Here is a 25,586-nt window from a genome sequence, read left to right as displayed (position 1 = left end):
TGGTCCCGATTATGTACCCTTCTCATAATGTGTGCACTTCTGCACGTGCACCCGTCATGGATTTAACCATGATGGAAACTGCTTCGAGCCAATGATAACACCGTTCCAAGGCTTTTAAACCATAGTCGTGTGGGTAATCAGGACAAGGCCTCTGTCTCTGTAATGAAAGGGATCTCACCCTTTTCAGCTCCTCCAATCAATGGCCTGTTTCCCTTGGGTAAGAGTCCAATCAACACCTCGGTTTGTCTGCCCGGAGGCGAGACAAAATGGCCGACTGGATCAAGGTTAATCAATAGTATATTAAAAAACAGACCGACAGGCACAGTGAGCGAGGGAAGGACGGCGGAGGAAGAATTGAGTTTCAGGGAAAATTACATTTGAATAGTAAGTATTGTGGACTCTACACACTTACAGGCCCAATGCAGCCATTTTTGTCTCAATATGAAATCATGTCCGGGTAACAATTATCTTACTGGGTTGATTCCAATTAAAATGGTAAAAAATTAACTAACATAGCTGCTTAGCTAGGCGCAATTTATCAACTAAGAATTTTGCCAGGACTGTCTGGGAGTGGTCTGAGTGGGAAGGGGAAAACTAGCTGTTATCGGCAGAGAGGTTTGAAACTCTCGTTGCAGGCAGGCCCAAACTCCATCCCACGAAAACAGGCAGAAATTTCAGAGGGTCAATTCAAATAGCTCTTAAACTAAAATGACAATAAAACCATTTTTCACAATGTCACAGTATTAATCTAACCGCATAGTGTGGAAATATGAAGGAAATACCAACATAGTGTATCACGAGCCAGAACAGCTTCAGTGCACCTTGGCATATATTCATAGTGTCTTAAACTCTATTGGAGGGATGCGACACCATTCTACAAGAAATTCCATCATTTGGTGTTTTGTTGATGGTGGTGGAAAATGCTGTCTCAGGCGCCACTCCAGACTCTCCTGTAAGTGTTAATTTGGGTTGAGATCTGATAACTGAGACGGCCATGGCATATGGTTTACATTGTTTTCATGCTCATCAAACTTTTCAGGTATCACTCGTGCCCAGTGGATGGGGGCATTGTCAACCTACGGGGCCATGGTAGCCAGAATAATGGCCTGCCTAGCATTTTTATATATGACTAAGCATGATGGGATGTTAATTGCTTAATTAACTCAGGAACCAAACTTATTTTGTATCCCTCATTTACTCAAGTGTTAACATTATTTTGGTAGTTACATGTATATAAAACACAGAAAAATCAAGTTTTTTAATGCACTGGACATTTAACGTCTTGACTGTGAATAGGCAAAGTTATTTCAGATCCCTGTTTGTGTGTGTTTGAGTGCAGCTTGGGCTAGTATGTAGGTCTGACTGTTAGGAGCCTATCTGCATGAACTAAACTGAACTGACTTTGACATGTCTACTCTGCACCAGAGTCCTTTTGATTTCCTAGCCAACCTGTCGACTCACCCGAAACATGAAGTGATTATTTTCTACATCAACCCACATCACCTGTCAGCTGGGTCCTGCATGCGCTTTGTCAGGAAGTGCACTTAGGACGAGTCAAGAAAATCACAAGTCTAAACGAATTCTCTGTTAGCCTGGAAGAGTCTGGGTAAGACTAACTGCCGCTCATTTGTAGCCTGGAAGGAATCTACACTCAATATTGCTCTGTTGAAACAATATTAAGGAACTAAGGAATATTTAGTGAGGATTCCAGGCTCACTTTATAACTTGTTTGTAGCCTGGAATACACACTGACTAAATATTGCTCCATTGAAACAATAGTCAAGGGATATTTAGTGTAGAATCCAGGCTAGCTCGTGGATTTGTTTCAGACCAAAGATCTTGTGTTCTGTTGATTCGGCAGCTATATTGGATTGTATTAGCAGTTGAAACCCTTAGCCTGTTATATTGTGGTCTATTTGAAGGGTAGGCAGCTTGTTAGCCTGGTTTGCTGCTCGGTGGCTTTGGGTGTTGCATATCGTACGTAGAGTGAATGAATATGGGCTAGTCAAGCAGTCAACAAACCAGGGTAAAGGTGTGTGTATGGACAGTACCAGTCAAAAGTTTGGACACACCTACTCATTCAAGGTTTTTCTTTATTTGTACTATTTTCTACATTGTAGAATAATAGTGAAGACATCAAAACTATGAAATAACACATATGGAATCATGTTTTAACCAAAAAAGACACATCTCAAAATCAACTGTTCAGAGGAGACTGAGTGAATCAGGCCTTTATGGTAGAATTTCTGCAAAGAAGCCACTACTCAATGACTCCAATAATAAGAAGAGACTTGCTTGGGCCAAGAAACACGAGACATTAGACCAGTGGAAATCTGTCCTTTGGTCTGATGAGTCCACATTTAGGATTTGTGGGACGCAGAGTAGGTGAACGGATAATCTCTGCATGTGTGGTTCCCACCGTGAAGCTTTGAGGAGGAGGTGTGATGGTGCTTTGCTGGTGACACTGTCTGTGATTTATTTAGAAATCAAGGCACACTTAACCAGCATGGCTACCACAGCATTCTGCACTCTCTCAACCAGGTGACGCTGGTTGAGAGAGTGCCAAGCTTGTGCAAAGCTGTCATCAAGGCAAAGGGTGGATACTTTGAAGAATATAAAATACATGTTGATTTTTTTAACACTTTCTTGGTTATTACATGATTCCATATGTGTTATTTCATAGTTTTGGTGTCTTCACTATTAATTCTACAATGTGGAAAACAGTAAAAATAAAGAAAAACCCTGGAATGAGTAGGTGTGTCCAAACGTTGACTGGAACTGTATGCGTTTCGAGTGTGTTATGGCGATATGTACTGCATAATGTAGTATGAGTGTGTCATGTGAGAGCTGATCCATTTTTTGATTATATTTCCTTTAACCTTTATTTAACCAGGTAGGCTAGTTGAGAACAAATTCTCATTCACAACCGCGACCTGGTCATGATAAAGCAAAGCAGTGCGACACAAACAACAACACAAAGTTACACATGGAATAAACAAACATATGGTCAATAATACAATAGAAAAAGTCTATAAACAGTGTGTGCAAATGAGGTAGGATAAGGGAGGTAAGGCAATAAATAGTCCATAGTGGCAAAATAATTACAATATAGCAATTAAACACTGGAGTGATAGATGTGCAGAAGATAAATTAATAAAATAAATAACAGTATAGGGATGAGGTAGTTGGGTGGGCTATTTACAGATGGGCTGTGTACAGGTGCAGTGATCTGTGAGCTGCTCTGACATCTGATGCTTAAAGTTAGTGAGGGAGATATGAGTCTCCAGCTTAAGTGATTTTTGCAATTCGTTCCAGTCATTGGCAGCAGAGATCTGGAAGGAAAGGTGACCAAAGGAGCAATAGGCTTTGGGGGTGACCAGTGAAATATACCTGCTGGAGTGCGTGCTACGAGTGGGTGCTGCTATGGTGACCAGTGAGCTGAGATAAGGCAGGGCTTTACCTAGCAAAGACTTATAGATGACTTGGAGCCAGTTGGTTTGGCGACAAATGTGAAGTGAGGATCAGCCAACGAGAGCATACAGGTCACAGTGGTGGGTAGTAGCTTGGGCTTTGGTGACAAAACGGATGGCACTGTGATAGACTGCATCAAATTTGCGAGTAGAGTGTTGGAGGCTATTTTGTAAATGACATCGCCGAAGTCAAGGATCGGTAGGATAGTCAGTTTTACGAGATTATGTTTGGCAGCATGAGTGAAGGATGCTTTGTTACAAAATAGGAAGCCTAGATTTAATTTTGGGTTGGAGATGCTTAATGTGAGTCTGAAAGGAGAGTTTACAGTCTAACAAGACACCTAGGTATTTCTAAGTCAGAACCGTCCAGAGTAGTGATGCTGGACGGGCGGGCAGGTGTGGGCAGCGATTGGTTGAAGAGCATGCATTTAGTTTTACTTGCATTTAAGAGCAGTTGGAGGCCACGGAAGGAATTTGGCATGGCATTGAAGCTCGTCTGGAGGTTAGTTAACACAGTGTCCAAAGAAGGGCCAGAACTATACAGAATGGAGTCGTCTGCGTAGAGGTGGATCAGAGAATCACCAGCAGCAAGAGCGGTGTCATTGATGTATACAGAGAAGCGAGTCAGCCTGAGAATTGAACCCTGTGGCACCCCCATAGAGACTGCCAGAGGTCCGGACAACAGGCCCTCTGATTTGACACACTGAACTCTGTCTGAGAAGTAGTTGGTGAACCAGGCTAGGCAGTCAATTGAGAAACCAAGGCTGTTGAGTCTGCCGATAAGAATGTGGTGATTGACAGAGTCGAAAGCCTTGGCCAGGTGAATAAATACAGCTGCACAGTATTGTCTCTTATTGAATGCAGTTATGATATCGTTTAGGACGTTGAGCGTGGCTGAGGTGCACCCATGACCAGCTCGGAAACCAGATTTTATAGTGGAGAAGGTACGGTGGGATTCGAAATGCCCTGTGATCTGTTTGTTAACTTTGCTTTCGAATACCTTAGAAAGGCAGAGTAGGATAGATATATATCTGTAGTAGTTTGGGTCTAGAGTGTCTCCCCCTTTGAAGAGGCTGATGACCGTAATATGTGTGAGATTGAGGGCATCAAGCTTAGATTGTAGGATGGCCAGGGTGTTAAGCATGTCCCAGTTTAGGTCACCTAACAGCACGAGCTCTGAAGATAGATGGGGGGCAATCAATTCACATATGGTGTCCAGGGCACAGCTGGGGGCAGAAGGTGGTCTATAGCAAGCAGCAACAGTGAGAGACTTGTTTCTGGAAAGGTGGGTTTTTAAAAGTAGAAGCTCAAATTGTTTGGGCACAGACCTGTATAGTAAGACAGAACTCTGCAGGCTATCTCTTCAGTAGATTGCAACTCCGCCTCCTTTGGCAGTTCTATCTTGTCGGAAAATGTTATATTTAGGGATGGAAATTTCAGGGTTTTTGGTTGTCTTCCTTAGCCAGGATTCAGACACGGCTAGGACATCCGGGCTTTGCAGAGTGTGCTAAAACAGTGAGGAAAACACACTTAGGGAGTAGGCTTCTAATGTTAACATGCATGAAACCAAGGCTTTTACAGTTACAGAAGTCAACAAATGAGAGCACCTGGGGAATGGAGCTAGGTTCTGCACGGCCTGGATTAACCTCTACATCACCAGAGGAACAGAGGAGGAGTAGGATAAAAGGGTTGGCTAAAGGCTATAAGAACTGGTCGTCTAGTATGTTCGGAACAGAGAGTAAAAGGAGCATGTTTCTGGGCACGGTAGAATAGATTCAAGGAATAATGTACAGACAAAGGTATGGTAGGATGTGAATACAGTGGAGGTAAACCTATGCATTGAGTGACGATGAGAGATATATTGTCTCTAGAAACATCATTTAAACCAGGTGAGGTCACTATGTAATACATGTATCACTAGCCACTTTATACTATACTATGCCACTTTGTTTACATACTCATCTCATTTGTACATACTGTACCCGATACCATCTACTGTATCTTGCCTATGCTGCTCTGTACCATCACTCATTCATATATCCTTATGTACATATTCTTTATCCCCTTACACTGTGTACAAGACAGTAGTTTTGGAATTGTTAGTTAGATTACTTGTTATTACTGCATTGTCGGAACTAGAAGCACAAGCATTTCGCTACACTCGCATTAACATCTGCTAACCATGTGTATGTGACAAATAAAATTTGATTTGATTTGATTTGATGCATGTGTGGGAGGTGGAACTCGAGGGTTAGCTAAGGCGTATTAAGCAGGGCTAGAGGCTCTACAGTGAAATAAGGCAATAATATCAAACCGCAATGGACAAGGCATATTGACATTAGGGAGAGGCATGTCTAGCCGAGTGATCATAGGGGTCCAGTGAGTAGCTAGGCGGGATGGAGACACGGCGATTCAGACAGCTAGCAGGGAGGGGATAGCAAGCTAGCAGAAGGGCCTTAGAGGGACAGAAGAAGTCTGTTGTAGCCCCCTCGTGCGGTTACGTCGGCAGACCAGTCGTGATGGATCAGCAGGGCTCCGTGTAGTAAAAGGGTCCAGGCCAATTGGCAAAATAGGTATAGTGATGGGCCTCGTCAGCTAACAGTCCGATATGCTCTAGACAGCTAGCTGCTTGCTGTGCTGGAACCTGAAACCACACACTTACACATACATGTGGGCACGGTCTAACTAACCCCATGTTGAATTTGTGGCGACAGCTCTTTTACACCTTTAGTCAGACAGTTATAGTACAGTCACTGGTCAGGACATAACCTAGCGGAAAACAACATGACGCAGGAACACATTTAACACAGTAAACATGGACACGGATGTATGAATCAAACTCTCTGTGTTGAGTTAAAATGTCTTGCTTAAAGCTCCAGTACTGGCTTCTACTGTTGTAAATATATGTAAATACAGTACATAGGTTTTCTTTATCTGCAATACCTCACCAGAAGTACAGAAAAAAAGGAACACCCTTGCCTTTCTTTAACTAACACTTACACTTGTCTTTTCTTACTAGCACTGTCTTTGCAGGTAGCCAAGTGGTTAGAGCGTTGGGTCAGTAACCGGAAGGTTGCTGGATCGAATCAAAATCAAGGTAATAATCTGCCGCTCTGCCCCTGAGCAAGGCAATGTTCCCCTCTGATTCAGAGGGGTTGGTTTAAATGCGGAAGACACATTTCAGTTGAATACATTCTGAATAGGTATCCCACTTTCCTTTGCTGATAGCTACTTATTGAGGAAAAAATGTGCTTGCTCTGACTGTAAGATTCGGTTGTCTCTCATAGCTGCTTTCAGATGAATACACTAACTGTAAGTCACTCTGGATAAGAGCGTCTGCATAATAACCAACATTTTAAATGCTCAGATAACCATACTCTGATTCAAGTGTTTTAATTCTCAAAACAAGCATTCACTAACCCCATAGAATGTTATATTTTATGACTACTGTTAAAACTAAATTTCCCAGTCCTTGTCAGGCCTACAGCTGGGTTTCTATTTGTAGTCTGTAGGCGATGGGGATGTCCCCACATTGTAGGTTTCCCCTGTCTTTTGGAATCAGTCATGATTTACAGTGGTGCTCCTGTCTTTGGAGTTTATGGGTTTGAGGTTGATGGCTAGCACTGGTTATCTGAAACAGTGCGCACACACATGCACATGCATGCACGCGTGCACACATACACACACACACACACACATACACACACACACATACACACAGACAGACACGATGGCTAGCACTAGTTAGTGTTAGCGAGCAGCCATGCAGCATTCACAGATGAGTAACTGGGTCAGTGGAAGATGTCTACTCCTCTTATCTCCTCAGATCTCATCTCTGGGTGCTCACCACTCACTGGCAAGCTTTCCAGCAACCAACCAACTGGTCAGACTACCCCTCAGTCTTTCCTTTCTTTCTCTCTGTCTTTGTCTCTCTCTCTCTTCTCTCTCGCTCTCTCTCCCTCTCATCACAGATGAGGACACAGATGAGCATCACGGAAATGTCACAGATTAGCATCAAGGAAATATTAGTATTTGCGTCTGTGTGTGCCTGCGTGTATGTGTGTGTTCCATTTATGTACTTGCATTCTGTGTTGGTACAGTAGGACTGCCTACATGTATGTCATCAGAGGACTGTGTCAAGGACAGCATCCCCACAGTGACTCACGTAGGCTACACTGCCATCCCTCCCCTTTTCATTTTGTTTGGAAACCGTTTCAGCTGTCGCACTGATGTGATGTCCCTGGTTGTTCCCCGAGTGAAGAGACTGAGTGTGTGTCTGTGTGTGTTAATAGCTCCAACCTGCATGGCCTGGATATCCACTGTGTGCAGAGAACACACACTCACTACTAGCTAACTCTGCCCTCTTGTGGGGAAAATCCTATACAGTATCCTGACATCAACCGTTGACAGTAGTTGTGTTGCGGGTTGCTAGTAGGATGTACAAATTCAATCAATTATAGCCATGACATAAAAAAATTAAAAAAGCTGTTTGAATCTTTAGTTGGAATCAAATCAGCTGATGCATTTGACTCCCACAGTGATCCTGTCAACGTCATGTGTGGCAGCCTTCTCGATGACATTCGTTCAGTCTTATCACAGTAAAGAGATCTTGATGTTGTCAAAGTGGCTGGCATTGAAGCAAGCTTCCCTTCTCCTTTGCTAGCGCTGCTCTAACTCTACGCTAACCTGACGGCACTCCAGTCATGCACTACAGCACTACACTAGCTACCACTACGCTTGGCTATCACTAACCTCAACCAGACTCGCTCTATGGACCCCACCATCTCCCATACAAAGAGACTCCATTAAAAATACATGTTTTTTTTTTTCATTAGGCCAACGACAATGTAGTAGATCAATCCAAAGAGCCATAGCATGAAAATAATCAGGCCCCCGTCATTTATAATGAATGGTGCAATCATGCAGGACAGGGGATGTCTATTGTGTGGTGGCTGAATAGGGAGAAGGGCTAGTAGGGTAACGATAGTATATCTTTCTCAGTCAGGTTGTTTTAATATAGTGGGTTCAGCCATGTGTAATAAAGCAGGCCTCTTCATGATGATAATGTTGATTGCTAGTTGTTCAAGAGAACAGTATTTTAGCGGTTGTCCAGCCCAGCCAATCGCTATCCCTCTAATCCTTTCTCTAGCCTTCTTTTTCACTCTCCCATTTCCCTCTTTTTCACTCTCCCATTTCCCTCTTTTTCACTCTCCCATTTCACTCTTTTTCACTCTCCTATTTCACTCTTTCACTCTCCCATTTCACTCTTTTTCACTCTCCCATTTCACTCTTTTTCACTCTCCCATTTCACTCTTTTTCACTCTCCCATTTCACTCTTTTTCACTCTCCCATTTCCCTCTTTTTCACTCTCCCATTTCCCTCTTTTTCACTCTTAGTCTCCCTCTATCCTTTTACCCCTTTTTTGAGAACTGTTTTCAGGAGGTGGTCTCTGTGTGAACAGCATGTTAGATGTCAATGACAAGTGCCATTCCTCATATACCCCCCCCCACCCTGTCTTCACATTACAACTCAGCTGATTTGTAGAGGGATGTTGATGCGGTACCGTGTGGTGTGATGGCCGACACCTGAGGCATAATGGCATCAGGTACAATACAACCCATGACTCTGCATTAACTAATGCAGTCACAACAGCCTTTCCCGCAACCCTCCTTCTCATACAAACACCCTTTAAGGATTGGTTCACAGATGTGTAGTGTATTTCCTTTCCCTTTTGTATGAATACCACTCAACTTCACTTACGCTGTATTCATTGGCCTGCTTTTATTATTCAGGATTTACAATAGCCCTGGGTTTGAAGAATGTCCATTCTTTAAGGCTGTGAGACCAGCCACGGTTTGATGACAGATGACAACAACCTTGTCTATTATGGCACTCATTATGACACACACATTACAGAAATGTATGCCATTTAGCAGACGCTTTTATCCAAAGCGACTTAGCTATACGTGCATATGTTTTTATGGATGGATGTCCCCGGGGAATTGAACCCACAATCCTGACGTTGTGAGCGCCATGCTCTACCAACTGAGCCATACAGGACAATATTACAGTATGGGGAATGTCCACAATCTCAGAGTTCAGCAGTGGAGAGGTATTATAACATGATCTGATTGCTGTATGTGTTGGATGTTGAACCACAGGAATATTGGAAACAGGGCTGCAATTTGTGTGTGTGTGAGAATGACTGACACTTAAATGTGCCGAATGATAATTATTGCTATATCGTATTCTATGTTACATGTTTGCATTCTAAAACTAATCTCTGTACCTCTCTCTCTCTCTCTCTCTAGGTCGTGCTCGTCTTCGCTCTCAGCATTGGAGCACTTGGAATATACTTTATAGACTCTTCTGAGTAAGTATCCCCCTTTTATGTGCTGGTATGTGCTTTTGTATTGACTGCAATGCAGACCACCTTACTGTACAGTAAGCTATTGAATACTACTTTGTGATTTAATATCAGATCTGATATTTCTTCACATGATCAGTAGGCGCCACAAGTGAGATCCTACGTGGAAGGCTACATACAGTCACCCACATTGGTGAAGTAGAATTGTTTATTATACTGATTTACGTGGCTGTATTGAATGACTGATTAGTCATCCTATCAGTTGCTGTTGAACACTACTTTGTGATTGTGATGCTGTGAAAGGAATCAGATGTTAGACCCTTCATATGACCAATAGGTACTTCAGACAGATTCATCCACACATGGTGTTGTCCTAGTCACCCACGTTGGTGAAGTAGAATGTGTCATAGTGCAACCATGTGTTGGTTTTGACGGTTTTCTGTGCGTTATCTAAAAGACTATAAAGCTCCTCTCCTCTTTTATGGTCTTGTCAATGGAAGCCGGTTGGCCTGGCGCCACACTTAGTTTCCATGGTAACCTAGACAAAGCAGGATATCAGTAGGTCTGCCTGGTCCTCAGAGCCACCGCGCGCGCACACACACACACACATGCACACACAGTAAACTAAGCTACTGTAGCATCCCACGCTTCCAATCACCCTCCCACACCATTCTCAGGCTCTCACCCATCCTAGCCCTGATCAGCAGAATTAACAATATTGTGAATAATGCAGATACTGCTTCATATAATGCATTTTGAATGTTCTGAACAATCCTATTACAGTCACTTCATGATTTATGTGTGCACTTCTCAGGTGAGGTTTTGTCCCTTGTGTGACTATTTACTGTAGGAAATGAACATGCTTTAAGATAGTTAGGTAGGTTATCACAACATCTAGGGAAATGCTGCATATTGAATAAGTGTGCTTTTTAATGATTCACTTCCTATACAAACCTGCTATCCTCCCTCGGCTTGTTTCCTCTTCAATATAGATAGCAAAAAATTATATATATGTATATGTGTGTGTATATACACTACTGTTCAAAAGTTTGGGGTCACTTAGAAATGTCCTTGTTTTCCATGAAAACATACATGAAATGAGTTGCAAAATGAATAGGAAATATCATCCTGAAGCACCTCCCACAAGTTGGATTGTCTTGATGGGCACTTCTTACGTACCATACGGTCAAGCTGCTCACACAACAGCTCAGTAGGGTTGAGAGCCGGTGACTGTGCTGGCCACTCCATTATAGACAGAATACCAGCTGATTGCTTCTTCCGTAAATAGTTATTGCATAGTTTGGAGCTGTGCTTTGCGCCATTGAAATTGGCTCCAATTAAGCGCTGTACACAGGGTATGGCATGCATGGCGTTGCAAAATGGAGTGATAGCCTTCCTTCTTCAAGATCCCGCTTACCCTGTACAAATCTCCCACTTTACCACCACCGAAGCACCCCCAGACCATCACGTTGTCTCTACCATGCTTGACAGATGGCATCAAGCACTCCTCCAGCATCTTTTTATTTTTTCTGCGTCTCACGAATGTTCTTCTTTGTGATCCGAACACCTTAAACTTAGATTTGTCTGTCCATAGGAACACAAGAGTGATGGTTGGTTGCTGATAATGGGCCTCTGTAAGCCTATGTAGATTTTCCAGCTACAATAGTCATTTACAACATTAACAATGTCTACACTGTATTTCCAATCAATTTGATGTTATTTTAATGGACAGAAAATTGCTTTAATTTCAATGTGACCTCAAACTTTTGAATGGTAGTGTGTGTGTGTGTGTGTATATGTATATATATATATATATATATATCGAATCATGTAGTAACCAAAATAGTGTTAAACAAATAAACATATATTTTACATTTGAGATTCTTCAAAGTAGCCACCCTTTGCCTTGATGGCAGCTTTGCACACTCTTGGCATTCTCTCAACCAGCTTTACCTGGAATGCTTTTCCAACTGTCTTGAAGGAGTTTCCATTATTGCTGAGCACTTGTTGGCAGCTTTTCCTTCACTCTGCGATCCAACTCATTCCAAAACATCTCAATTGGGTTGAGGTCCGGTGATTGTGGAGGCCAGGTCATCTGATGCAGCACTCAATCACTCTCCTTCTTGGTCAAATATCCCTTACACAGCCTGGAGGTGTGTTAGGTCATTGTCCTGTTGAAAAACAAATGATAGTCCCTCTAAGCGCAAAAACCAGATGGGATGGCGTATCTCTGCAGAAGGCTGTGGTAGCCATGCTGGTTAAGTGTACCTTGAATTTTAAATAAATTACTGTCACCAGCAAAGCACCCTCACACCATCCCACCTCCTCCTCCATGCTTCAAGGTGGGAACCATCTACTCTGCGTCTCACAAAGACACACTGGTTGGAACCAAAAATCTAAAATTTCGACCAAAGGACAGTTTTCCTCCGGTCTAATGTCCATTGTTTGTGTTTCTTGGCCCAAGCAAGTCTCTTCTTCTTATTGGTGTCCTTTAGTAGTGACTTCTTTGCAGCAATGATTCACGCAATCTCCTCAGAACAGTTGATATTTTAGATGTGTCTGTCACTTGAACTCTGCATTTATTTGGGCTGCAATCTGAGGTGCAGTTAATTAACTCTAATGAACGTATCCTCTGCAGCAGAGAAAACTCTTCGTCTTCCTTTTCTGTGGCGGTCCTCATGAGAACCAGTTTCATCATAGCGCTTGATGTTTTCTTTTGATTGCACTGAAATTTTCCGGATTGACTGACCTTCATGTCTTATAGTAATGATGGACTGTCATTTCTCTTTGCTTATTTGAGCTGTTCTTGCAATAATATGGACTTTGCCCTATTTGGTAAAACTTTCAATCTTCTATATACCACCCCTACCTTGTCACAACACAACTGATTGGCTCAAACACATTAAGAAGGAAAGAAATTCCACAAATTCACTTTTAACAAGGCACACCTGTTAATTGAAATGCATTCCACCTCATGAAGCTTGTTGAGAGAATGCCAAGACTGTGCAAAGCTGTCATCAAGGCAAAAGGCTACTTTGAAGAATCTCAAATATGAAATATATTTTGATTTGTTTAACACTTTTAGGGTTACTACATGATTCCATATGTGTTATTTCATAGTTTTGATGTCTTCACTATTATTCTACAATGTAGACTGATACTGTTAATGTATGAATGTATGTATGTATGTATGTACGTACGTACAGTGGGGCAAAAAAGTATTTAGTCAGCCACCAATTGTGCAAGTTCTCCCACTTAAAAAGATGAGAGGCCTGTAATTTTCATCATAGGTACACTTCAACTATGACAGACAAAATGAGAAAAAAAATCCAGAAAATCACATTGTAGGATTTTTTATGAATTTATTTGCAAATTATGATGGAAAATAAGTATTTGGTCACCTACAAACAAGCAAGATTTCTGGCTCTCACAGACCTGTAACAACTTATTTAAGGGGCTCCTCTGTCCTCCACTCGTTACCTATATTAATGGCACCTGTTTGAACTTGTTATCAGTATAAAAGACACCTGTCCACAACCTCAAACAGTCACACTCCAAACTCCACTATGGCCAAGACCAAAGAGCTGTCAAAGGACACCAGAAACAAAATTATAGACCTGCACCAGGCTGGGAAGAATAAATATGCAATAGGTACGCAGCTTGGTTTGAAGAAATCAACTGTGGGAGCAATTATTAGGAAATGGAAGACATACAAGACTACTGATAATCTCCCTCGATCTGGGGCTCCACGCAAGATGTCACCCTGTGGGGTCAAAATGATCACAAGAACGGTGAGCAAAAATCCCAGAACCACACGGGGGGACCTAGTGAATGACCTGCAGAGAGCTGGGACCAAAGTAACAAAGCCTACCATCAGTAACACACTACGCCGCCAGGGACTCAAATCCTGCAGTGCCAGACGTGTCCCCCTGCTTAAGTCAGTACATGTCCAGGCCCGTCTGAAGTTTGCTAGAGAGCATTTGGATGATCCAGAATAAGATTGGGAGAATGTCATATGGTCAGATGAAACCAAAATATAACTTTTTGGTAAAAACTCAACTCGTCGTGTTTGGAGGAGAAAGAATGCTGAGTTGCATCCAAAGAACACCATAGCTACTGTGAAGCATGGGGGTGGAAACATCATGCTTTGGGGCTGTTTTTCTGCAAAGGGACCAGGACGACTGATCCGTGTAAAGGAAAGAATGAATGAGGCCATGTATTGTGAGATTTTGAGTGAAAACCTCCTTCCATCAGCAAGGGCATTTAAGATGAAACATGGCTGGGTCTTTCAGCATGACAATGATCCCAAACACACCGCCCGGGCAACGAAGGAGTGGCTTCTTAAGAAGCATTTCAAGGTCCTGGAGTGGCCTAGCCAGTCTGCAGATCTCAACCCCATAGAAAATCTTTGGAGGGAGTTGAAAGTCCGTGTTGCCCAGCAACAGCCCAAAAACACCAGTGCTCTAGAGGAGATCTGTATGGAGGAATGGGCCAAAATACCAGCAACAGTGTGTGAAAACCTTGTGAAGACTTCTGACCTCTGTCATTGCCAACAAAGGGTATATATCAAAGTATTTTGATTAACTTTTGTTATTGACCAAATACTTATTTTCCACCATAATTTGCAAATAAATTCATTAAAAATCCTACAATGTGATTTTCTGGATTTTTTTCCCTCATTTTGTCTGTCATAGTTGAAGTGTACCTATGATTAAAATTACAGGCCTCTCTCATCTTTTTAAGTGGGAGAACTTGCACAATTGGTGGCTGACTAAATACTTTTTTGCCCCACTGTATGTGTATATATATGTATACATACAGATGTTTTATTGTCACATACACCAGATAGTTGTGGTGAAATGTATTGTTTTACAGATAGCTCTGGGTGTTGCATGACAGGCAAAACATGAATAAAGTCATGCTATGTCCAACATCTGCAGTGTTAATCTGAGCAGTAGTGCAGGGAACAGTGGTGTGGAAATGATTCCTGGCATGTGTCCAGTCCCTCGTTTACAGAAAGGGATGAAGTCCTTCCCTCTGTGTCCCCCTCTCTCTTTTTACTCCCTCTTTCGTTCCCTTCCTCTCTCTCGCTTTTTCCTCCCTCCCCCTGTCTATCTAGTTCTCTATCCCCCTCCCTCTATCTCTGCCTCTCCCCCCTTTACTCTCCTCCACTCACCCTCTCTCTCTCCCTTCTCTTCCTAATCTGCCTCAACTTGGCATATTTCAGACAAAAAGAGAGGAATAGAAAAAGATTGGGGAGACCAATCTCCTTGCCGCCATGAAAGTTTATAATCCTTTTTAATGCCAGGGTCAGGACTTCATGGGAAGGATGAGAAACCATCTCTCTCCTCTAATTCTGTATCTCCCTCTACCTACCTACCTTTCCTTCTTTCTCTCCCTCTATTTCTCTCTCTTTCCTCTCGCTCCCTTGCTTCACCTCCTCTCTCTCTCTCTCTCTCTCTCTCTCTCTCTCTCTCTCTCTCTCTCTCTCTCTCTCTGGCTCATGAATGGATGGAGAGAGTCTCCCTGTGTGTAAGGCTCAGACAGTGTCTGTGTGATTTGTCTCTGTTTGTTAACAGTATCTGTTGATGTTTAGATTGTCCATTTCTATCAATGTTCAAAACAGCAAATGCTGTGTTATTGACTCAGATCCCTTTAGCGGGATAGTTTTCGTCAACATCCGGTGAATTGCAGAGCCCCAAATTCAAATCAAATTTCTAAAAAGATTACATTTTCATGAAATCACAAGTGCAATACACCAAAACACAGCTTAACTTGTTGTTAATCCAGCCGGCGTGTCAGATTTCAAAAAGGCTTTACAGTGAAAGCAAACCAAGCGTTTATGTGAGGACAGCTCTCAGCAGACAAAACATTTCAAACAGCTAGCAGCAAAGTAGATTGGTCACGAAAGTCAGAAAAGCAATAAAATGAATCACTTACCTTTGATGATCTTTGTATGTTTGCACTCACAAGACTCCCAGTTACACAATAAATGTTTGTTTTATTCAATAAAGATTATCTTTATATCCAAAAACCTCCATTTGGCGCATTTTGTTCAGTAATCCACAGCCTCGTGCGGTCACGACAGGCAGATGAAAATTCCAAATAGTGTCCGTAAAGTTCGTAGAAACATGTCAAACGTTTTTTTATAATCAATCCTCAGGTTGTTTTACAATAAATAATCGATAATATTTCAACCGGACTGTAGCCTTTTCAATTTTCGAGAGAAAGAAAAGGTCTCGCTCCCGGCGCGCGCATGCACACATCTGAGGACATCTGGCTTTCCATTAACGCGATGTGATCATTCTCGCTCATTTTTCCAAATAAAAGCCTGAAACTATGTCTAAAGACTGTTCACACCTTGTGGAAGCCATAGGGAAAGGAATCTGGTTGATATCCCTTTAAATTGAGGATAGGCTTGCAATGGAAAAGAGTAGTTTCAGAAAAACAGCACTTTCTGGATGGATTTTCCTCAGGTTTTCGCCTGCCATATCAGTTCTGTTATACTCACAGACAATATTTTGACAGTTTTGGAAACTTTAGAGTGTTCTCTATCCTAATCTATAGCCACAGTAGAACGAGCCCTATATTGAGATAACCTGAAAGGCCTCTCAGCAAGGAAGAAGCCACTGCTCCAAAACTGCCATAAAAAAGCCAGACTATGGTTTGCAACTGCACATGGGGACAAAGATCATACTTTTTGGAGAAATATCCTCTGGTCTGATGAAATAAAATATAACTATTTGGCCATAATGACCATTGTTATGTTTGGAGGAAAAAGGGGGACGCTTGCAAGATGAAGAACAGCATCATGTTGTGGGGGTGCTTTGCTGCAGGAGGGACTGGTGCACTTCACAAAATAGATGGCATCATGAGGAGGAAAATTATGTGGATATATTGAAACAACATCTCATCTCAAGTCAGGAAGTTAAAGGTTAGTCGCAAATGGGTCTTCCAAATGGACAATGACCCCAAGCATACTTCCAAAGTTGTGGCAAAATGGATTAAGGACAACAAAGTCAAGGCATTGGAGTGGCCATCACAAAGCCCTTACCTCAACCCTGTAGAAAATGTGTGGGCAGAACTGAAAAAGAATGTGCAAGGAAGGAAGCCTACAAACCTGATTCAGTTACACCAGCTCTGTCAGGAGGAATGGGCCAAAATTCACCCAGCTTATTGTGGGAAGCTTGTGGAAGGTTACCTGAAACGTTTGACCCAAGTTAAACAATTTAAAGGCAATGCTAACAAATACTAATTGAGTGTATGTAAACCTCTGACCCACTGGGAATGTGATTAAAGACATTTAAGTTTAAATGTATTTGGCTAAGGTGTATGTAAACTTCCGACTTCAACTGTACATATGAGATGAGTAATGCAAGATATGTAAACATTATTAAAGTGACATTATTATAGTGACCATTTATTAAAATGGCCAATAATTTCAAGTCTGTATGTAGGCAACAGCCTCTCTGTGCTAGTGATGGCTATTTAACAGTCTATGGTCTTGAGATAGAAGCTGTTTTTCAGTCTCTCGGTCCCTGCTTTGATGCACTTGTACTGACCTCGCCTTCTGGATGATAGTGGGGTGAACAGGCAATGACATCGAGTGCTGTGGGTGCCCTGGAGGGCAGGTATTTTGCCCCCATGATGCGTTGTACAGACCGCACCACTCTCTGGAGTGCCCTGCGGTTGTGGGCGGTACAGTTGCCGTACCAGGTGGTGATACAGCCCGACAGGATGGTTTCAATTGTGCATCTGTAAAGGTTTGTGAGGGTCTTAGGTGACAAGCCAACTTAACTTTCCACCTTCTCCACTGCTATCCCGTCGATGTGGATAGGGGGGTGCTTCCTCTGCTGTTTCCTGAAGTCCACAATTACCTCCTTTGTTTTGTTGACATTAAGTGAGAGGTTATTTTCCTGTCACCACACTCCCAGAGCTCTCACCTCCTCCCTGTAGGCTGTCTCGTCGTTGTTGGTAATCAAGCCTACTACAGTTGTGTCGTCTGCAAACTTGATGATTGAGTTGGGGGTGTGCATGGCCACGCAGTCATGGGGGACCAGGGAGTACAGGAGGGGGCTGAGCACACACCCTTCTGGGGCACCAGTGTTGAGGATCAGCGAAGTGGAGATGTTGTTTCCTATCTTCACCACCTGGGTGCGGCCCGTCAGGAAGTCCAGGACCCAATTGAACAGGGCTCGGTTCAGACCCAGGGCCTCGACCTTAATGATGAGCTTGTAGTGTACTATGGTGTTGAATGCTGAGCTATAGTCAATGAACAGCATTCTTACATACAGTGCCTTGCGAAAGTATTCGGCCCCCTTGAACTTTGCGACCTTTTGCCACATTTCAGGCTTCAAACATAAAGATATAAAACTGTATGTTTTTGTGAAGAATCAACAACAAGTGGGACACAATCATGAAGTGGAACGACATTTATTGGATATTTCAAACTTTTTTAACAAATCAAAAACGGAAAAATTGGGCGTGCAAAATTATTCATCCCCCTTAAGTTAATACTTTGTAGCGCCACCTTTTGCTGCGATTACAGCTGTAAGTCGCTTGGGGTATGTCTCTATCAGTTTTGCACATCGAGAGACTGAAATTTTTTCCCATTCCTCCTTGCAAAACAGCTCGAGCTCAGTGAGGTTGGATGGAGAGCATTTGTGAACAGCAGTTTTCAGTTCTTTCCACAGATTCTCGATTGGATTCAGGTCTGGACTTTGACTTGGCCATTCTAACACCTGGATATGTTTATTTTTGAACCATTCCATTGTAGATTTTGCTTTATGTTTTGGATCATTGTCTTGTTGGAAGACAAATCTCCGTCCCAGTCTCAGGTCTTTTGCAGACTCCCATCAGGTTTTCTTCCAGAATGGTCCTGTATTTAGCTCCATCCATCTTCCGATCAATTTTAACCATCTTCCCTGTCCCTGCTGAAGAAAAGCAGGCCCAAACCATGATGCTGCCACCACCATGTTTGACAGTGGGGATGGTGTGTTCAGCTGTGTTGCTTTTACGCCAAACAACGTTTTGCATTGTTGCCAAAAAGTTCAATTTTGGTTTAATCTGACCAGAGCACCTTCTTCCACATGTTTGGTGTGTCTCCCAGGTGGCTTGTGGCAAACTTTAAACAACACTTTTTATGGATATCTTTAAGAAATGGCTTTCTTCTTGTCACTCTTCCATAAAGGCCAGATTTGTGCAATATACGACTGATTGTTGTCCTATGGACAGAGTCTTCCACCTCAGCTGTAGATCTCTGCAGTTCATCCAGAGTGATCATGGGCCTCTTGGCTGCATCTCTGATCAGTCTTCTCCTTGTATGAGCTGAAAGTTTAGAGGGACGGCCAGGTCTTGGTAGATTTGCAGTGGTCTGATACTCCTTCCATTTCTGTCATGTACTGTCGTGTTGTGTCTTGTCTCTGTCCTTTCCCTTCACCCTGTCTCCCTCTGCTGGTCGTTGTTAGGTTACCTTTTCTCCCCCGCTTTCCCCCAGCTGTTCCTTGTCTCCTCTGACTACCCATTCACCCCGTTTCCCACCTGTTCCCTTTTTCCCTCTGATTAGGTCCCTATATCTCTCTCTGTTTCTGTTCCTGTCCTTGTCGGATTCTTGTTTGTTGTGTTTCATGCCTGAGCCAGACTATCGTCATGTTTGCTGTAACCTTGTCCTGTCCTGTCGGAATCTGCCGGTCTATCTGAGCCTACCTATGTTTGGTTATTAAAGAAGCTCTGTTTAAGTTAGTTCGCTTTTGGGTCCTCATTCACTCACCATAACAGAAGAATCCGACCAAGAATGGACCCAGCGACTTCGGATCCTCTCCACTCAGCCGTCGGGATCCAGGGAGCGATGCTAGGCAGACACGAGCAGGAAGTGTCTGCTGCTCGACATGCCGTTGAGACCCTGGCCACCCAAGTCTCCAACCTCACAGAACAGGTTCACCATCTCCGCCTCGATCCACCGGCCACTTCCAGGGCTTTCGAATCTCCGGAGCCCAGAATCAATAACCCGCCGTGTTACTCTGGGGAGCCCACTGAATGCCGCTCGTTCCTCACCCAGTGTGATATTGTGTTTTCTCTCCAGCCCAACACTTACTCCAGGAGCACTGCTCGTGTCGCCTACGTCATATCTCTCCTTATTGGACGGGCTTGTGAGTGGGGCACGGCAATCTGGGAGGCAAGGGCTGAGTGTACTAACCAGTATCAGGACTTTAAGGAGGAGATGATACAGGTTTTTGATCGATCTGTTTTTGGGGAGGAGGCTTCCAGGGCCCTGTCTTCCCTATGTCAAGGCAATCGATCCATAACAGACTACTCTATTGAGTTTCGCACTCTTGCTGTCTCCAGTGGCTGGAACGAGCCGGCCTTGCTCGCTCGTCTTCTGGAGGGTTTCCGCGCAGAGGTAAAGGATGAGATTCTCTCCCGGGAGGTTCCTTCCAGCGTGGATTCCTTGATTGAACTCGCTATTCGCATTGAGCGACGGGTTGATCTTCGTCACCGAGCTCGTGGAAAGGAGCTCGCGCTCTCCGTCGCCTCCCTCTCCGCATCACTACCATCTTCCTCTGCCGGCTCGGGAGCTGAGCCCATGCAGCTGGGAGGTATCCGCATCTCGACTAAGGAGAGGGAACGGAGAATCACCAACCGCCTCTGTCTCTATTGCGGTTCCGCTGGTCATTTTGTCACTTCATGTCCAGTAAAAGGCCAGAGCTCGTCAGTAAGCGGAGGGCTACTGGTGAGCGCTACTACTCCTGTCTCTCCTTCAAGATCCTGCACTACCTTGTCGGTCCATCTACGCTGGACCGGTTCGTCAGCTTCCTGCAGTGCCTTAATAGACTCTGGGGCGGAGGGCTGTTTTATGGACGAGACCTGGGCTCGGGAACATGACATTCCTCTCAGACAGTTAAAGGAGCCCACGGCCTTGTTCGCCCTGGATGGTAGTCCTCTCCCCAGGATTCAGCGTGAGACGCTACCTTTAACCCTCACTGTTTCTGGTAATCATAGCGAAACCATTTCTTTTTTAATTTTTCGTTCACCTTTTACACCTGTTGTTTTGGGCCATCCCTGGCTAGTTTGTCATAATCCTTCCATTAATTGGTCTAGTAATTCTATCCTCTCCTGGAACGTCTCTTGTCATGTGAAATGTTTAATGTCTGCTATCCCTCCTGTTTCCTCTGTCTCTTCTTCACAGGAGGAGCCTGGTGATTTGACAGGGGTGCCGGAGGAATATCACAATCTGCGCACGGTGTTCAGTCGGTCCAGGGCCACCTCTCTTCCTCCACACCGGTCGTATGATTGTAGTATTGATCTCCTTCCGGGAACCACCCCCCCCCGGGGTAGACTATACTCTCTGTCGGCTCCCGAACGTAAGGCTCTCGAAGATTATTTGTCTGTAGCTCTTGACGCCGGTACCATAGTCCCCTCCTCCTCTCCCGCCGGAGCGGGGTTTTTTTTTGTCAAGAAGAAGGACGGGTCTCTGCGCCCCTGCATAGATTATCGAGGGCTGAATGACATAACAGTGAAGAATCGTTATCCGCTTCCTCTTATGTCTTCAGCCTTCGAGATCCTGCAGGGAGCCAGGTTTTTCACTAAGTTGGACCTTCGTAACGCTTACCATCTCGTGCGCATCAGGGAGGGGGACGAGTGGAAGACGGCGTTTAACACTCCGTTAGGGCACTTTGAATACCGGGTTCTTCCTTTCGGCCTCGCTAACGCTCCAGCTGTCTTTCAGGCATTAGTCAATGATGTCCTGAGAGACATGCTGAACATCTTTGTTTTCGTTTACCTTGACGATATCCTGATTTTTTCACCGTCACTCCAGATTCATGTTCAGCACGTTCGACGTGTCCTCCAGCGCCTTTTAGAGAATTGTCTTTTTGTGAAGGCTGAGAAGTGCACTTTTCATGCCTCCTCCGTCACATTTCTCGGTTCTGTTATTTCCGCTGAAGGCATTAAGATGGATCCCGCTAAGGTCCAAGCTGTCATTGATTGGCCCGTCCCTAAGTCACGCGTCGAGCTGCAGCGCTTTCTCGGCTTCGCGAACTTCTATCGTCGTTTCATCCGTAATTTCGGTCAGGTGGCAGCTCCTCTCACAGCCCTTACTTCTGTCAAGACGTGCTTTAAGTGGTCCGTTTCCGCCCAGGGAGCTTTTGATCTCCTCAAGAATCGTTTTACATCCGCTCCTATCCTTGTTACACCTGACGTCTCTAGACAGTTTGTTGTCGAGGTTGACGCGTCAGAGGTGGGCGTGGGAGCCATCCTTTCTCAGCGCTCCCTCTCTGACGACAAGGTCCACCCATGCGCGTATTTTTCTCATCGCCTGTCGCCGTCGGAACGTAACTATGATGTGGGTAACCGCGAACTGCTCGCCATCCGGTTAGCCCTAGGCGATTGGCGACAGTGGTTGGAGGGGGCGACCGTTCCTTTTGTCGTTTGGACTGACCATAGGAACCTTGAGTACATCCGTTCTGCCAAACGACTTAATGCGCGTCAGGCGCGTTGGGCGCTGTTTTTCGCTCGTTTCGAGTTCGTGATTTCTTATCGTCCGGGCTCTAAGAACACCAAGCCTGATGCTTTGTCTCGTCTCTTCAGTTCTTCAGTAGCCTCCACTGACCCCGAGGGGATTCTCCCTGAGGGGCGTGTTGTCGGGTTGACTGTCTGGGGAATTGAGAGGCAGGTAAAACAAGCGCTCACTCACACTCCGTCGCCGCGCGCTTGTCCTAGGAACCTTCTTTTCGTTCCCGTTCCTACTCGTCTGGCCGTTCTTCAGTGGGCTCACTCTGCCAAGTTAGCCGGCCACCCTGGCGTTCGGGGTACGCTTGCTTCCATTCGCCAGCGTTTTTGGTGGCCCACCCGGGAGCATGACACGCGTCGTTTCGTGGCTGCTTGTTCGGTCTGCGCGCAGACTAAGTCCGGTAACTCTCCTCCTGCCGGCCGTCTCAGGCCGCTTCCTATTCCCTCTCGACCGTGGTCTCACATCGCCTTAGATTTTGTCACCGGACTGCCTTCGTCAGCGGGGAAGACTGTTATTCTTACGGTTGTCGATAGGTTCTCTAAGGCGGCTCATTTCATTCCCCTTGCTAAGCTTCCTTCTGCTAAAGAGACGGCACAAATCATCATCGAGAATGTTTTCAGAATTCATGGCCTTCCGTCAGACGTCGTTTCGGACAGAGGTCCGCAATTCACATCTCAATTTTGGAGGGAGTTTTGCCGTTTGATTGGGGCTTCCGTCAGTCTCTCTTCCGGCTTTCACCCCCAGTCTAACGGTCAAGCAGAACGGGCCAATCAGACTATTGGTCGCATCTTACGCAGTCTTTCTTTTCGTAACCCTGCGTCTTGGTCAGAACAGCTCCCCTGGGCAGAATACGCCCACAACTCGCTTCCTTCGTCTGCGACCGGGCTATCTCCTTTTCAGAGTAGCCTCGGGTACCAGCCTCCGCTGTTCTCATCTCAGTTCGCCGAGTCCAGCGTCCCCTCCGCTCAGGCTTTTGTCCAACGTTGCGAGCGCACCTGGAAGAGGGTCAGGTCTGCACTTTGCCGTTATAGGACGCAGACTGTGAGGGCTGCTAATAAGCGTAGAACTAAGAGTCCTAGATATTGTCGCGGTCAGAGAGTTTGGCTCTCCACTCAGAACCTTCCCCTTAAGACGGCTTCTCGCAAGTTGACCCCGCGGTTCATTGGTCCGTTCCGTATTTCTCGGGTCATTAATCCTGTCGCAGTTCGACTTCTTCTTCCGCGATACCTTCGTCGCGTCCACCCGGTCTTCCATGTCTCCTGCATCAAGCCCGTCCTTCGCGCCCCCGCTCGTCTTCTCCCCCCCCCCCCATCCTTGTCGAGGGCGCACCCATCTACAGGGTCCGTAGAATTTTGGACATGCGTCCTCGGGGCCGTGGTCACCAGTACCTCGTAGATTGGGAGGGGTACGGTCCTGAGGAGAGGAGTTGGGTTCCCTCTCGGGACGTGCTGGACCGTGCGCTGATCGAGGATTTCCTCCGTTGCCGCCAGGTTTCCTCCTCGAGTGCGCCAGGAGGCGCTCGGTGAGTGGGGGGGTACTGTCATGTACTGTCGTGTTGTGTCTTGTCTCTGTCCTTTCCCTTCACCCTGTCTCCCTCTGCTGGTCGTTGTTAGGTTACCTTTTCTCCCCCGCTTTCCCCCAGCTGTTCCTTGTCTCCTCTGACTACCCATTCACCCCGTTTCCCACCTGTTCCCTTTTTCCCTCTGATTAGGTCCCTATATCTCTCTCTGTTTCTGTTCCTGTCCTTGTCGGATTCTTGTTTGTTGTGTTTCATGCCTGAGCCAGACTATCGTCATGTTTGCTGTAACCTTGTCCTGTCCTGTCGGAATCTGCCGGTCTATCTGAGCCTACCTATGTTTGGTTATTAAAGAAGCTCTGTTTAAGTTAGTTCGCTTTTGGGTCCTCATTCACTCACCATAACAATTTCAATATTATCGCTTGCACAGTGCTCCTTGGGATGTTTAAAGCTTGGGAAATCTTTTTGTATCCAAATCCGGCTTTAAACTTCTTCACAACAGTATCTCGGACCTGCCTGGTGTGTTCCTTGTTCTTCATGATGCTCTCTGCGCTTTTAACGGACCTCTGAGACTATCACAGTGCAGGTGCATTTATACGGAGACTTGATTACACACAGGTGGATTGTATTTATCATCATTAGTCATTTAGGTCAACATTGGATCATTCAGAGATCCTCACTGAACTTCTGGAGAGAGTTTGCTGCACTGAAAGTAAAGGGGCTGAATAATTTTGCACGCCCAATTTTTCCGTTTTTGATTTGTTAAAAAAGTTTGAAATATCCAATAAATGTCGTTCCACCTTATGATTGTGTCCCACTTGTTGTTGATTCTTCACAAAAAAATACAGTTTTATAACTTTGTTTGAAGCCTGAAATGTGGCGAAAGGTCGCAAAGTTCAAGGGGGCCGAATACTTTCGCAAGGCACTGTAGGTATTCCTCTTGTCCAGATGGGATAGGGCAGTGTGCAGTGTGATGGCGATTGCATCGTCTGTAGACCTATTGGGGCAGTAAGCAAATTGAAGTGGGTCTAGGGTATCAGATAAGGTGGAGGTGATATGATCCTTAACTAGCCTCTCAAAGCACTTCATGATGACAGAAGTAAGTGCTATGGGGCGATAGTCATTTAGTTCATTTACCTTTGCATTCTTGGGTACAGGAACAATGGTGGCCATCTTGAAGCTTGTGGGGACAGCAGACTGGGATAGGGAGAGATTGAATATGTCCGTAAACACACCAGCCAGCTTGTCTGCGCATGCTCTGAGGACACGGCTAGGGATGCCGTCTGGGAGCCTTGAGAGGGTTAAGACGTTTAAATGTCTTACTCACGTCGGCCACAGAGAAGGAAAGCCCACAGTCCTTGGTAGCTGGCTGTGTCAGTGGCACTGTGTTATCCTCAAAGCAGGCAAAGAACGTGAAAACTGCCTGAATGCAACGTCTTTGACTTTGTGATAGTAAGACTGTCGGACAACTGACTAGTAGCTGAAACTCAGAACCTTACTTAGCACTTCCACTGGATAGACAGAAAGCTCCCGACACTAAAACTGTGTAGAGCACCTAGATGAGGTGATTGACAAGACAGAAAGCCTATGGATACACAGAGGTTGATCCAACTCATGAGGAACAGAGAGACATACCTGACAGCTCTAGGGAATGACACTAGGTATTAGGGAAGTATCCTAGGGAAGACACTGGGTATTAGGGAAGGATCCTAGGAAAGGACACTA

At 44.8% G+C, this 25,586-nt stretch overlaps 1 protein-coding gene across 23 annotated transcripts in view; it reads left to right on the top strand.

The window, feature by feature from the left end:
* Positions 1-25,586, top strand: part of kcnma1a (potassium calcium-activated channel subfamily M alpha 1a) — a 300,575-nt gene that overhangs the window by 153,854 nt on the left and 121,135 nt on the right. For all 23 annotated transcript variants that reach the window (XM_036960289.2, XM_090217158.1, XM_090217155.1 and 20 more), the window contains exon 3: positions 9,782-9,843. In XM_036960289.2, the coding sequence (XP_036816184.1) occupies positions 9,782-9,843 (62 nt within the window). The remainder of the gene's footprint in view (positions 1-9,781; positions 9,844-25,586) is intronic.

This window comes from Oncorhynchus mykiss, chromosome 23, assembly GCF_057628025.1.
Source record: "Oncorhynchus mykiss isolate SJ-2025 chromosome 23, ASM5762802v1, whole genome shotgun sequence".
NCBI classification, from domain to species: domain Eukaryota; kingdom Metazoa; phylum Chordata; class Actinopteri; order Salmoniformes; family Salmonidae; genus Oncorhynchus; species Oncorhynchus mykiss.
The sequence above is the reverse complement of the archived record's forward strand: the minus strand, read 5'-3'. Positions and strand labels throughout refer to the sequence as shown.